General features: G+C 41.4%; 1 protein-coding gene across 1 annotated transcript in view; it reads left to right on the top strand.

Annotated features, from left to right (window-relative positions):
* The first annotated feature begins 5,765 nt into the window (after positions 1–5,765).
* LOC126474846 (uncharacterized) overlaps positions 5,766–13,293 on the top strand; it is a 38,674-nt gene continuing 31,146 nt past the window's right edge. The window contains exon 1 of the mRNA XM_050102325.1: positions 5,766–5,805. Coding sequence (XP_049958282.1) covers positions 5,766–5,805 — 40 coding nt within the window. The remainder of the gene's footprint in view (positions 5,806–13,293) is intronic.

Here is a 13,293-nt window from a genome sequence, read left to right on the forward strand (position 1 = left end):
TGCTCCAATTCAGATTCTGGTATTCACAAGCACAAAAATTCAATTTTGGTAGTAAATAGGTTAAAAAATTATCGCTAAAAAGGTGAACATAAAATCTCAAATTCTAACATTAACTGAAGCCAGCAGCACATAAATATACAACACATCAACTGCACTGGCGTAATAACATCAGAAAACTGGCACTGGGAAGGTCCGCAGCTCGTGGTCGTGTGGTAGCGTTCTCGCTTCCCACGCCCGGGTTCCCGGGTTCGATTCCCGGCAGGGTCTGGGATTTTCTCTGCCTCGTGATGACTGGGTGTTGTGTGATGTCCTTAGGTTAGTTAGGTTTAAGTAGTTCTAAGTTCTAGGGGACTGATGACCATAGATGTTAAGTCCCATAGTGCTCAGAGCCATTTGAACCATTTGGCACTGGGAAGAAGTTACGTCAGCACGAAACGTGTGGAGTAGAAAAAAAATTCAAAAAAGAGGATGTAGTGTCGTTTGAAGTAATGATGTTCCGTATGTAACTGGCTGTTAACATTGTTAATAATAATTGTTCCTCAGCAAATCTACAAGAGAAACAAGTGAGACACAGTACCCTTATTATCTGGGGAAGAATGTTTGTTTGAATCTCGTTAAACATCCAGAGCTCACCGTATCATAATTGTGTTTCAAGCACAGGAAATCTCACTTCTAATGCCCAGCGGTGTACAGTGCGACTGTTCGGTAAGTAGCTTCTACCTACTGCTTGTTTTCTTATTTTTTACACTTGGTTGCTCATCTACGGAACAACCAAGACATTTGTCGCATAGGTCTTTTAATCTTGTTAGTATCAGTTTAGTTGATTGTAGGCAGGATTTAAATATATGATGCCAAAATCCAAACAATATTCCCAACTCACTTTGGGTTTCGTTTAACGCAAGTAGGTTTATTGATTCCTCTTTGAGCTTGAATTATTACAACAATAGGGCTAAAGTTTCTTGAATTTACTGGCTAAAACTGTGCACGACATTATCTAGCATGTATTCCTAGAAAACTAACAAAGCTTCTTTTATGTCCAGTCACCTGTGTTCAAACTTTAATAGTTCCGCAATGGCTGAACTTCGTGAAATTTTTCTATGTCCAGCTCACCCTAAGAGTGTTCAACATCCAAATACTTGCAACTCCGAACACACGCTAACTCGTGGAAATATTCTGTGTTAAATCTTTCCAACTTGCGAGTATTATTACAACTTCAAAACGCATTCAAACGTGAAAATATACCACTCTGAGATTGTACCATTTGCAAGAATTATTGCAAGTTCGAAAACCCACTAACTCGAGACAGTATTCTAAGACTACATGATCTGTTTATCAAAAATTTTGCATTTAAGCTGCAAAGCGTGTAGTGCACGTCAGCCAATTTTCCGTTTGTTGCATGCCCTCTTGCTGGACAAGATCCTGAAATTTTCAATGGCAGTTGTGTGCATTTCTTTCGTCCGTGTTAAATTAAAAATTACGCGATTGGTAGTTATTCGTCATTGAATATTGTAGACTTAAGCACTAACCTCTTTGCCAAGAGCACGCAGTTCCTTCGCCTTGGCAATTACGTCTTAAGAATTCTGCGCCTTCCTCGACTGTTGAGATCGCTGAAATAACAACTTTGAGGTGACAGGTCTGTATGTTGCGTCTGCGAGAAACGACGCAAAGGTTTGGGCTATCTCTCAACTGTACGCTAGTGCTGAGCGAGAAAGTGAGAAAAATATGAGTAATGAATTGGCCTGGAATCGACATGGTGTAGGACGGAAATAATATTTTTTAAAGTGGCTGTTATTTTAATGGACACTGCAAGGACTGTCGAATCAATACAGAAGGGTAAAAGCCAGTCGTTTTCTTTGCTCCAAAGTTTCTTTTGTTTGTGTACTTCAATATTTCGTATTTTCTCACTCTTTCATGCTATCGGAAATAATTATCTAAGCCGGCCGGTGTGGCCGTGCGGTTCTAGGCGCTACAGTCTGGAGCCGAGCTACCGCTACGGTCGCAGGTTCGAATCCTGCCTCGGGCATGGATGTGTGTGATGTCCTTAGGTTAGTAAGGTTTAATCAGTTCTAAGTTCTAGGCGACTGATGACCTCAGAAGTTAAGTCGCATAGTGTTCAGAGCCATTTGAACCCATAATTATCTAACGATTATGTAGCACAACACATGCTCATACTGATGTCACGAGAGAAACACAATTGGTAGGGAACTAACAGGTTGGGAGTTAGCATTTTCAGTGCATGTGATGACAACCTCTTACTGGGTCACAGCGACGATTGTTACGACACTTATTTTGTTATTATTTATTTGCTGGCAGTTTTTAGTCAATTATTTTATCTCTAAAATACAACATACATTACATGCGAAAATACTCATAGAACATGTAATGTATTAAGATACAGTGTAAAATGTATCCATTTTTGTACCCAACCTTATTACAAAACAGCAAAATGTCTCCTGGCCACAGTTGCAGTGTATCTATCCAGAGGCTTCCAGTGGTAACAAAAATCGGTTACCAACGTTTAATACAATTATTAACACATGTAAGCAGTTTAAAATCCTATCACACTATACTCATTAAGAAAGATACGAGCACTGTTACATTAAATGTTTATCATAGTAAGTAAAGCATTAACTCGTTTAAAAAGTAAAACTACTTGTAATGGGAATAAAGTAGTTTACTTATTATGGATTGCGCCTATGACACGCAATTTTTCAGATTCAGAACTCAGAAAGCACACTACGTGCTAACGTTCTACAGTACTCCCCCTCATTGCTACACCACAGGTACTATTTAGAATTCTACATCACACTGAACCTCAGTGGTCTAGTGAGTAATTTAACATCTTGTTGATGCCGACCTATTTTAAAGTCACATTTTTATATTTTTTTGGCAGATTCAGAACAATTTTAACTTTCCTGTGTATTTAGTAAATCTCTTTACATTGCAGAATAACATTCTGATGTCAAAAATTTCTCTGAAAAAAAAATACGTACTTGCCCTTTGTCTCCCTTGACCTTTAAAATGTGCCATGCTCTTGTGTGAACGTTACTGGCACTAATGAAATCTTCTTCAGTTTCTATCTGTGTGGCTTCGTCGAAATTCCACAACGTTTCGATGAATGCCACCTCCATCGTCTTCTGGCGAAATGTCGAGGTTCCATGCGTGTCCCATATATAGAATGTAACGCATTTAAGTGCAGATATATTTTTATGTGGTAACTTAATATTTACGCTTTCAGTGTCTTGATTGTTTCTTTATGTCGAACTGTCTTCTCGCAAACATGTCACGAATTTTTACTTGATGTTTTCTGCGTGGTCGTGAGTACACCACTAAGCAGACAACGCCTTTCGTTATAGACTAACCGTTTTCCATCCACGTGTTCACGCTTCAATCCCTGACCATCTGCACAGGGTACAGTAGCCATTAATGGCTGGCTCTTGCCACACCTACTTGGAGGTACCATGCAGCCTACAAATAGACGTCTTGTAACATCTATAATTTTTGGTCTGCAAATGACGTGAATACCGTAGTAATGTCGAACGACATGCCGTCCTCAGTCAACAGCACAAATATCGGCACTTAACAGCCGTTACACCCTGTGTATACCTGAGCGGGGCCGACTCTCCCCAAGAGTGGCGTGTGGTGGGGGTTGGGGACCGCCACTCGACTCTCGGTGCATTCAGTGCCCAGACTCGCAAGGAGTGAACTGCTGGCTGCATGCTTGGCGTAAAGCTGCTAGAACAGGATCTCTTGCCGAACTCAGGTGAGAGCTGTCGTCCCTGCTGACGAGATTATCATGGAGCCCTATCTCACTGAATTCTTTGATTATACTCTCCCAAAATCCACTAGATCGGCACAACAAATTTGCTTTCTCAAGTTTGAACATATACCCCTTGTTGAGGCTGATTTTGCCAGTGCTGCTTTGTCATTATGTCCCAAATGTACACATCTAGTGTGTTCCATTCAGCGTTGCGGGATGCTTTGCTATGTTTGCTGGATCTATTGGGAGCCACACTCTCAAGGAATGTCATATATACCCCGTATTCGCAAGTGTATATTGTACTTTACCGAACCAAACACAGTATTCGTTTTTCGTAGTGATCGGAAGGTGGTCCTGATGTTACCTTTTTTCGAAGATTCTTCCAGTTTTGACTTAGACGAGGTTCTGTTCATCTTCCTGTACCTCATATTTCCTGATGGCTGTATCATTCGTTTTCTTCGATGCACGTCAGTCTGCGCTCCGCTCTACTTTTTTTTTTTTGGCAACACACAATTCTACGGTGTTGCAGATAACCTCTGCACCGGCTGATGCTAGCTTGTTGCATGCACGTACAGATCTGAGTGAGTCTTTTTCATAGATTGCATATCCTAGTGCACTGTCTGCATTTCCTCTCATTAGAATATCCAAAACTGGAAGACATCCCTTATGTTGTAGCTCTGTCGTCAACTGTACGGTTTGATGGAAGCTGTTCAGGCGGTCTGGGAACTGAGTCATGGCCCCTCTGCCATGTTCCCAAAAGGCGACGGTGTCATGCGCGTAACTTGTTGGCACTTTATTTTGAAATATTTGCTGTGAAAGTGACATCTACCATCGAGTTGCTGTGGATGAAACTGAGAGGAAACGTTTGCTTTCTTAACCAGTTCGCTATCGTTGAGAGGTTTGTGTTAAATGATAGGTTATCAGAGAGCCAGTGAGCATTTGCTCCATGTTGTTGCTACATATTAACGACCAATTGTTGAAGATAAACATGCTAATGGTTTGCAGAATTCTTAAAATTAGAGGCTCCGCCTGAAGATTGCGCTCTCTTAATTTTCGTTGTCAACGCTCCGCTCCACATTGTTGCATGGCTTCAGTTGGCGCCTGCAGATTGGCACCCTAATGAACGTATTTGCTAAACGGTTTGCTATCACACTTTCCTGGACAGTTCGTCTCAATGAACTGCTCACACGTACCGACATTTGTCGCGTCACAAGCCGTACCCATACTGAGAACCCGTAGCGTGAGTTACAAACTTGTAGCGATGCTCTGTCCACTGATGAGCGTCTTCCTCCTCCGTGTGTTGTCGTTTTCGCACATCTGTGTTCTGAAACACCACACGTCCCCAGAAAAACACTCTATGCTATATACCTTCCTGTGTTGCAAATTGAGATGATGGAAAATATTATTATTTTTTTTTAATATTAATGGTTTTCAGTACATCACGTCTTGCAGCTCTCAAATGTTCAAGGGAAATTTTTTTGAAATTATTTATTGAATGACTGGTTTCGGATTTTGCCCATTTCCACAAGCCATGTATTTTGTACTTAGGGAATGCTTGTTGTGTGCAGCTGTACTGATGTCATAATACTTACATGCAGCTCAGTTATTTATTATCCTGCACGATGTGATCCACATGACTACCACGTTTTATATAAAACGGAGAATATGTTGCCATTTCGTACTGGCAAATAAGCCTATGTGACACACAGTGTACTCTAGTGAGAACATATTCCTGTTATACATAAAATATTGTTATCACGTGTAATCCAGAATAATGAAGCTCTGAGCTACTCTTAAGTATGATAACATACCCTAGTTATCCAACTTGTGAGAATATGTGAAACCCAAAACTAGTTAGCCAATAAATAAAGATCAGCTTCGGTGTAAGCATTTAAAAGTGTCTTTCATTCTTTTTTTTCGTGTTGTTAGCAATTACTAGTTAAAATAACCATGCATCAACACAGACCATTCCGAAAAATAAACAACAATAACAAATAGTCGTGAGATGATGAAACCAGACTCCCTTCATCTGTCCGACGGTACAGGTAACACCCCTCTTCCACTTTTCGTTGTAAGCTAACTGAACTAAATAATTCGAGAACGAAAGCATTTAATGATTTCTTAGATACATTATTACTTAACTACAAGTCTTACAATTTCTAAACAAAAAAAATTCTGGGAAAATATATTCAGTGAGGTTTATTGGTGATCCCTTGGGATTTGTGAGTAATGCGTAAAGAGGTCCAGAGGTAAAATTTTGCTTCCTTTGACTTACAGACGCAAAGAATAGGATTTGTGATGATTCCAGTGGACTGATAAAATAATGAATAGTATTTTTCAAAGTAGCCTCGCCAGTCTCAAAGTTAATTGCGTACGTAGAAACTTCCCTTTTTAATATCATTTTATGTTTTGATGGTGACAAACTTTCATAACTTCAGAAATTATATAGTGATTGTTCCACCGTTTTGAATAATACTGAAATGGTCTAACGAGTACAGGAAGACTACCACTTGAATGATAAGATTCAACTTTCAGCTGTACTCAATCGTGTGCTTCATCATGAAGATTAAAGAATTGATAAAATTTGTAGAAGTCTGTTTAACTCGCTAAACCAACAAAATTGTTAGGAAAATTAAGGGCTAGGTTTCTGCGAAACTATGATCTGAAAACAAATCTACTCATGAAAGTGTGGTTAGGACACTCGTCTGAATTTGACCACTGCTTTCCTGTCAACTGTCAAATGTTCATCAAAATGGCCAGTTACATCCGCGAAGTACATAGAACTGGTAAAACATTTAATAGTACTTGTAGCCAAGATTATTTCATATGAAAGAGTTCTGAGGCAAGTTAATGACCGTTAATTTACTATGAGAATTTCTCACAGTACTTTGAGATACATCTTATTAATCGATATCTGTGAAACAATGACACATTTTATTAAAGCTGTGGCCACCAAGTAGAGTGGCCAGTCACTAAATCAGAGAGCAACCGACAATTTGTCATCCTGGTACTGTCTTGTTCCAGTTACCCCACAAGTGGCAACCGATGTACTCTCTTATTTTATACTCTTACAGGGATTCTTTAATATTCGTCCTTCTTGAATCAATACGTTAGATCGCGATAGATGTACTTTTCATTCCCCAGATCCCTATCCAGGCTATCCTCAAGGATATAGATTGTCTCTGTGAAACAAGAATGCACAGTACATATTTGCAATGATGAAAAGTTAATAACCTTTCCACATATCCAAATCGACACAGTCATAATGCATGTGGATTAAATTGAAGAAACCTAAACATATTTTGATTTAAAGGATAATAAAAAAACTCCCACAAAAGCTGTAAATATATAGAACTGAAGGGTGCATACCACAATTCTTAGGTTGTTGTCACCACACATCGTCAAAGAGAAAAATCACATTTCAACATTTATTTACATTGATCATATCACTGCACTGGAGATAACAGATATTAATAATACATGCACAGCTCTGAATTTCACTAAGAAAACCGCTAGTCGAGCAGAATTAGCCACCAATAAAGGGTTCCAGTAGTTAATGTGGTACACTCCACCCAGATGAACATATTATGCCTATAATTTCACATTACCAAACAATGACGTCTGCCTTTAGTCTTATACTGTGGTGGAACAATTTGGAAGTTCCAAAATCAGCACAAGGCGTTTTTTCAAAGTTTCATTATAGTAAATAGCTTAGAAGTACTTTATTAATGTCCTCGTTACTTTCGTTAACCGACCTTTGTAAACTATATTTATTTTCTGTTTATTGCAATGGTCATGTCATCTGTTACTGATGAGAGTCACTACGAAAACTAAGGGCCATAAATCGAATCTTGTGGGGCTCTACATGCAAATAGTTCTCAGCTGGATGATGCATGATAGCTTAAAAAAGGACACTTTACCATTGACACCTCATATTTCAAATCAGAGAGATACGGTTTCAGCCACTTTTAGCATTTCCTGTTACACCATAACGTCCTAGTTAACATGAAGTATAGTCATTTACACAATAAAATGCCGTCGATTTTTATATATATATATATATACATATATATATATATATATATATATATATATATATATATACTCCTGGAAATTGAAATAAGAACACCGTGAATTCATTGTCCCAGGAAGGGGAAACTTTATTGACACATTCCTGGGGTCAGATACATCACATGATCACACTGACAGAACCACAGGCACATAGACACAGGCAACAGAGCATGCACAATGTCGGCACTAGTACAGTGTATATCCACCTTTCGCAGTAATGCAGGCTGCTATTCTCCCATGGAGACCATCGTAGCGATGCTGGATGTAGTCCTGTGGGACGGCTTGCCATGCCATTCCCACCTGGCGCCTCAGTTGGAGCAGCGTTCGTGCTGGACGTGCAGACCGCGTGAGACGACGCTTCATCCAGTCCCAAACATGCTCAATGGGGGACAGATCCGGAGATCTTGCTGGCCAGGGTAGTTGACTTACACCTTCTAGAGAACGTTGGGTGGCACGGGATACATGCGGACGTGCATTGTCCTGTTGGAACAGCAAGTTCCCTTGTCGGTCTAGGAATGGTAGAACGATGGGTTCGATGACGGTTTGGATGTACCGTGCACTATTCAGTGTCCCCTCGACGATCACCAGTGGTGTACGGCCAGTGTAGGAGATCGCTCCCCACACCATGATGCCGGGTGTTGGCCCTGTGTGCCTCGGTCGTATGCAGTCCTGATTGTGGCGCTCACCTGCACGGCGCCAAACACGCATACGACCATCATTGGCACCAAGGCAGAAGCGACTCTCATCGCTGAAGACGACACGTCTCCATTCGTCCCTCCATTCACGCCTGTCGCGACACCACTGGAGGCGGGCTGCATGATGTTGGGGCGTGAGCGGAAGACGGCCTAACGGTGTGCGGGACCGTAGCCCAGCTTCATGGAGACGGTTGCGAATGGTCCTCGCCGATACCCCAGGAGCAACAGTGTCCCTAATTTGCTGGGAAGTGGCGGTGCGGTCCCCTACGGCACTGCGTAGGATCCTACGGTCTTGGTGTGCATCCGTGCGTCGCTGCGGTCCGGTCCCAGGTCGACGGGCACGTGCACCTTCCGCCGACCACTGGCGACAACATCGATGTACTGTGGAGACCTCACGCCCCACGTGTTGAGCAATTCGGCGGTACGTCCACCCGGCCTCCCGCATGCCCACTATACGCCCTCGCTCAAAGTCCGTCAACTGCACATACGGTTCACGTCCACGCTGTCGCGGCATGCTACCAGTGTTAAAGACTGCGATGGAGCTCCGTATGCCACGGCAAACTGGCTGACACTGACGGCGGCGGTGCACAAATGCTGCGCAGCTAGCGCCATTCGACGGCCAACACCGCGGTTCCTGGTGTGTCCGCTGTGCCGTGCGTCTGATCATTGCTTGTACAGCCCTCTCGCAGTGTCCGGAGCAAGTATGGTGGGTCTGACACACCGGTGTCAATGTGTTCTTTTTTCCATTTCCAGGAGTATATATATATATATATATATATATATATATATATATATATATATATATATATATATATATATAAGGAGTTGTGTACATTCCAATTGTATGTGTAAATAAAATTCTTAATACCACAATGCAGCAGATACCCTGACAGTGACTTCGAGAATATTTTATCTGTGTCAACTGCTTAAGAACCATTTACTCAGTTCTTATACAAAGGCTTAGCTTCAGCACACTTCAACAAATTGGGGAACATTTCGCTGATAACTGACTTGCTACAGGGATAGCGTAGTATGTTACTAAACTCAGACAAACACTCTTTATATAACTTTGAAGATATTTTGTCACAGCAGCTGGAATTTTTTTTATTTTAAGATTTTTGTCGCGGATACTATTACAGTTTTCATGGTAAGGTTAACGTTCATACTTCACGAGCTATTTGTAGTGACGGTCTAAGATATTCCATGTTAGCACTTACTGGACTTGACAACCCCATCGATTCAGTAACAGTGATGAAATGCTTGTTAAAATATTTTGCAACACTGCATGCATCTATCATTTAATCTTTATATTATCAGTCTTCCTCATTAGTAACCCTACCAGTTTTCTCCTTCGCTGTGTGGAATACTGCCTTTATTATGCTACCTTACGTCTCCATGCATTTTTCATAGTACCGTTGCGTAACTTTCTGTATTACTACCGTCAATATTATGCTACACCATCAACTTGAGACCCGTTTCTGACTGAGAAATACTGTTTTCTTTTTGTTTAGCAAGATATCTTTATTCCCTGAGAAATCTGTGGATTTTCTGTAGACTTTGCACTAATCTGGGTTACTTTTGCGGAAAGATAATTTTTAAAAAAGTAAGAATTTTATCAGTAAAACTACCTTATTTGTCATTCGCACATACACCTTCCAGCTTTGAGGAGCTTCTAAAATAACCTAATTTTTCGACACTGACTATTCTTTTGAATTAAGATTTTGTATCCTGATAGGTATTCTCATTTAACAGAAGGAACTGCAACCCTGAGGGGCCACTGACTGTTGGTTTTGTAGTATACCTCTTGTTTATTAGACTTTTAACTAAGTATATCATCAGTGGCTGTTTTTGGACAAACGGCTAACCTGACTGGAAAGTTTACAATATGGACTATGTCGAATAATAATGTTACCGAATGCAATAAATTCTTACTTGCCGGTTATTTAAGAAAATCTGTATGAAATCAATAGAAACCATTATTTCCTTTTAGTAACTCTTAAACAAAGGAATCGCGTTTGAAAGTGATTTATGAACAGACTGAAATTTATTGCAGGTGTTGGATATAAACTTAATAATACAAAGGGTTTACTACGTAATTACATGGCGCACAGGCTGCTCGACACGGCTCCCGATTTTGATTAAGACGTCTCTCAACTTTGTAAGTAACGAACCAAACGTCTCCTACAACGGTTTTTATTTGTAATGACCAAATAGTAAATCACTAATCATTTCATCATATTATTTCGCTTTCAGTTTTTTGGTAGAAGTCTTTAAATTATTATCTGAGAATGTCCATGTTTTAAAAGCTTCTTTGATATGTCCGACGACAGTGTGACTATCGCAGTGTGGTCGAAACCGGCGAACAGTAGAGAATAAAATACTGTACAGAAGCATTTACGTTCTGTAACGTCAGACTCCAGAGAGAAGAAAACTTGTTTCGTCAGTTTTTTAAAATGGTGGTGCTGCATTCCCATATCAAACGAATCAAATGGCATACATCTCTACTTTCGAGACTAATACAGATCTAATTGTTGTAGAAGTAGGTATTTCGGGTTACAATATTTCGTAATTTGAGTGGTCGTCAGATAGAAGGCAGCCTGTGGTCCATTGTCAGACAGGATTACTTCTGCTGCTATACCTTAGATACAAAAAAACTGAACTCAAAGCAGACACAGTATTTGTTTAAGTAGTAGAGTACATTGGGCGACGCTTGGAGACCTGCTGAACGTGTCCACCGCTACTAACCATCTCATATTCCAGTATGGACCAGCAAAGCCATTGTAGAAGCACTGCCAGGGAGCTCCTCTGTGTGACCAGAATGCATCATTGTAAGGGAGTCGCCTGATGATCCACACACACTGCACACTCTGATTCTGATGCAGTAAGTTTAACACTACTCACTGGAGGGCCTGAGCCACTAAGGCACAAGGCATCCCCATTTTCTGTGTGAAGGACAAGAACACCCATCTGTACTGTGATGGCACAACGATGTGCATACAAGCAGCTTGCCATGTGGTAGTGAGTGTCTTCGACACTACTTAGTCACGTGTAGTGAACAAAATCCAAAACGACTGTCAAATCTGGGTCTCACAGTCTCTTGTGCCACAAGACGAAACGTTACAAGAAAATTTTCCAGCACACGTTTTTCTTGTAAATCAGTGTGGAAGTCAGGAGGCTTTGGACGAATCAAACGTTACATCAGATCCCACTGGTAGCTGCGATGGCAAGTCACTTTTGAATGCTTTATGGTGTGGACTGATATTTCAAGTCGTAATGCTATGCTGACAGCAATAGGGACCTCTGCTGTAGCTTCTGCCCTGTCCAGGTCGCCAGGTCAGGACTGGCTGAAAGAAGTCAAATAGAGACGTAAAAAAAAAGAAAGAGAGAGAGAGAGAGAGAGAGAGATTCATACAGTTACTGGTGGAATTTGATGGCCCTGCTAATATTAGCGAGGGCTTTCTTTTGCAACTGACTGTAATTGCCTTGAACCTTGGTCAATGCCTTTGATTCAAATGCAATAGGCCAGTTAGTGGAGCCCACACAGTGTGAGAAGTCTCGTACAATTTTTGAGAAAAAAATTACCTTTTCATTTCGTCCAATTACTATGGGCGAGGCTGCGAAAAAGACTCAACAACAGTTTGTGGACTGACTGTTGCTATGAAGTCTGGACACATTGTCGGACCACCTGACGGTTCCCTGAGAACAACCAATGGCTGCGGCCACTAGCCTGCAGATATAGGCTTAGCCGCCCACAGTCCTGCCACCGTGCTAACTGTTTGGCTAATGCGTCCCGTAAGCACGAGGGACAGGGCTAGCTTGACAAAAGGTAGGCAGTGCACTGTGTTTCAATGTAACATGGGCTTAGAATCCTGACACTTTTCCTGAATCTTCTTCAAACACAGAACTCTTCTTGTCACGGACACTGTGAAGTGGCACAACTGAATTAACTTACCATATGTTGCCATGAATGGTGAAACCAAACAAATCAAAATTGTCCATTCCAAATATATTCGTGCTGTCACATGAATATAACACGTGAAAAAGAACTGTTTCCTCAGCATCACGAAAAGTACCAGTCACGCTACACACGACTAACACAGGGGTACCTTGACCAATAAAGGCTGTGAGGGCGGCAAATGGCTGCTCTAGCGGCAGGATGCCTAAACGTTTCAACGTTGCACGGTTCAGCAGCGTAACGGAAGCACTAGTATCGTAGTGGAATTTAATATTGTGTTTTCCACACGCAAATATACATACAACTAATTTGCTGCTTAACCACTGAGGAAGTGTTTTTGCGGCAACGCGTTGAGTCACTGAATTCTCTGGACGGCACAGGCAGAAACAATGTTACTTACTGAGGGATAGAGTTCGGTTTTGAAACTTTCCGTTTCCTGAAAGACTGCATGAACATCGTTTTTATGTCATCTCGCCTTGTTTTCCGCAGGAAAAACAAGTCGCCTCACGACAATGGTTGTGAGAACGTTCGTGCGCGCAATAGCAGTACGGGTAAGATTTACTTGTACGGTAGTCCGGCTGTTTACGCAAAATGCGCTACTTGCTAGCACAAAACTGGGATTTCGGGCTACGCCCTGGAGAAGGGGGGCGGCGGGGGTGTCTGCGCCACGACGTTTCACACTTTTCACAACTAAAATTGCTGGAGCTTGCATATGAAGTTCTGTAACAAACTTTGACCTGTGACAAAACAGTATGGAAGTTCGGAGAACTCGACAATATGGGAACAGAAGCACGGTTATGTGCAATAGCAAC

Source organism: Schistocerca serialis, chromosome 4 (assembly GCF_023864345.2).
Source record: "Schistocerca serialis cubense isolate TAMUIC-IGC-003099 chromosome 4, iqSchSeri2.2, whole genome shotgun sequence".
NCBI classification, from domain to species: domain Eukaryota; kingdom Metazoa; phylum Arthropoda; class Insecta; order Orthoptera; family Acrididae; genus Schistocerca; species Schistocerca serialis.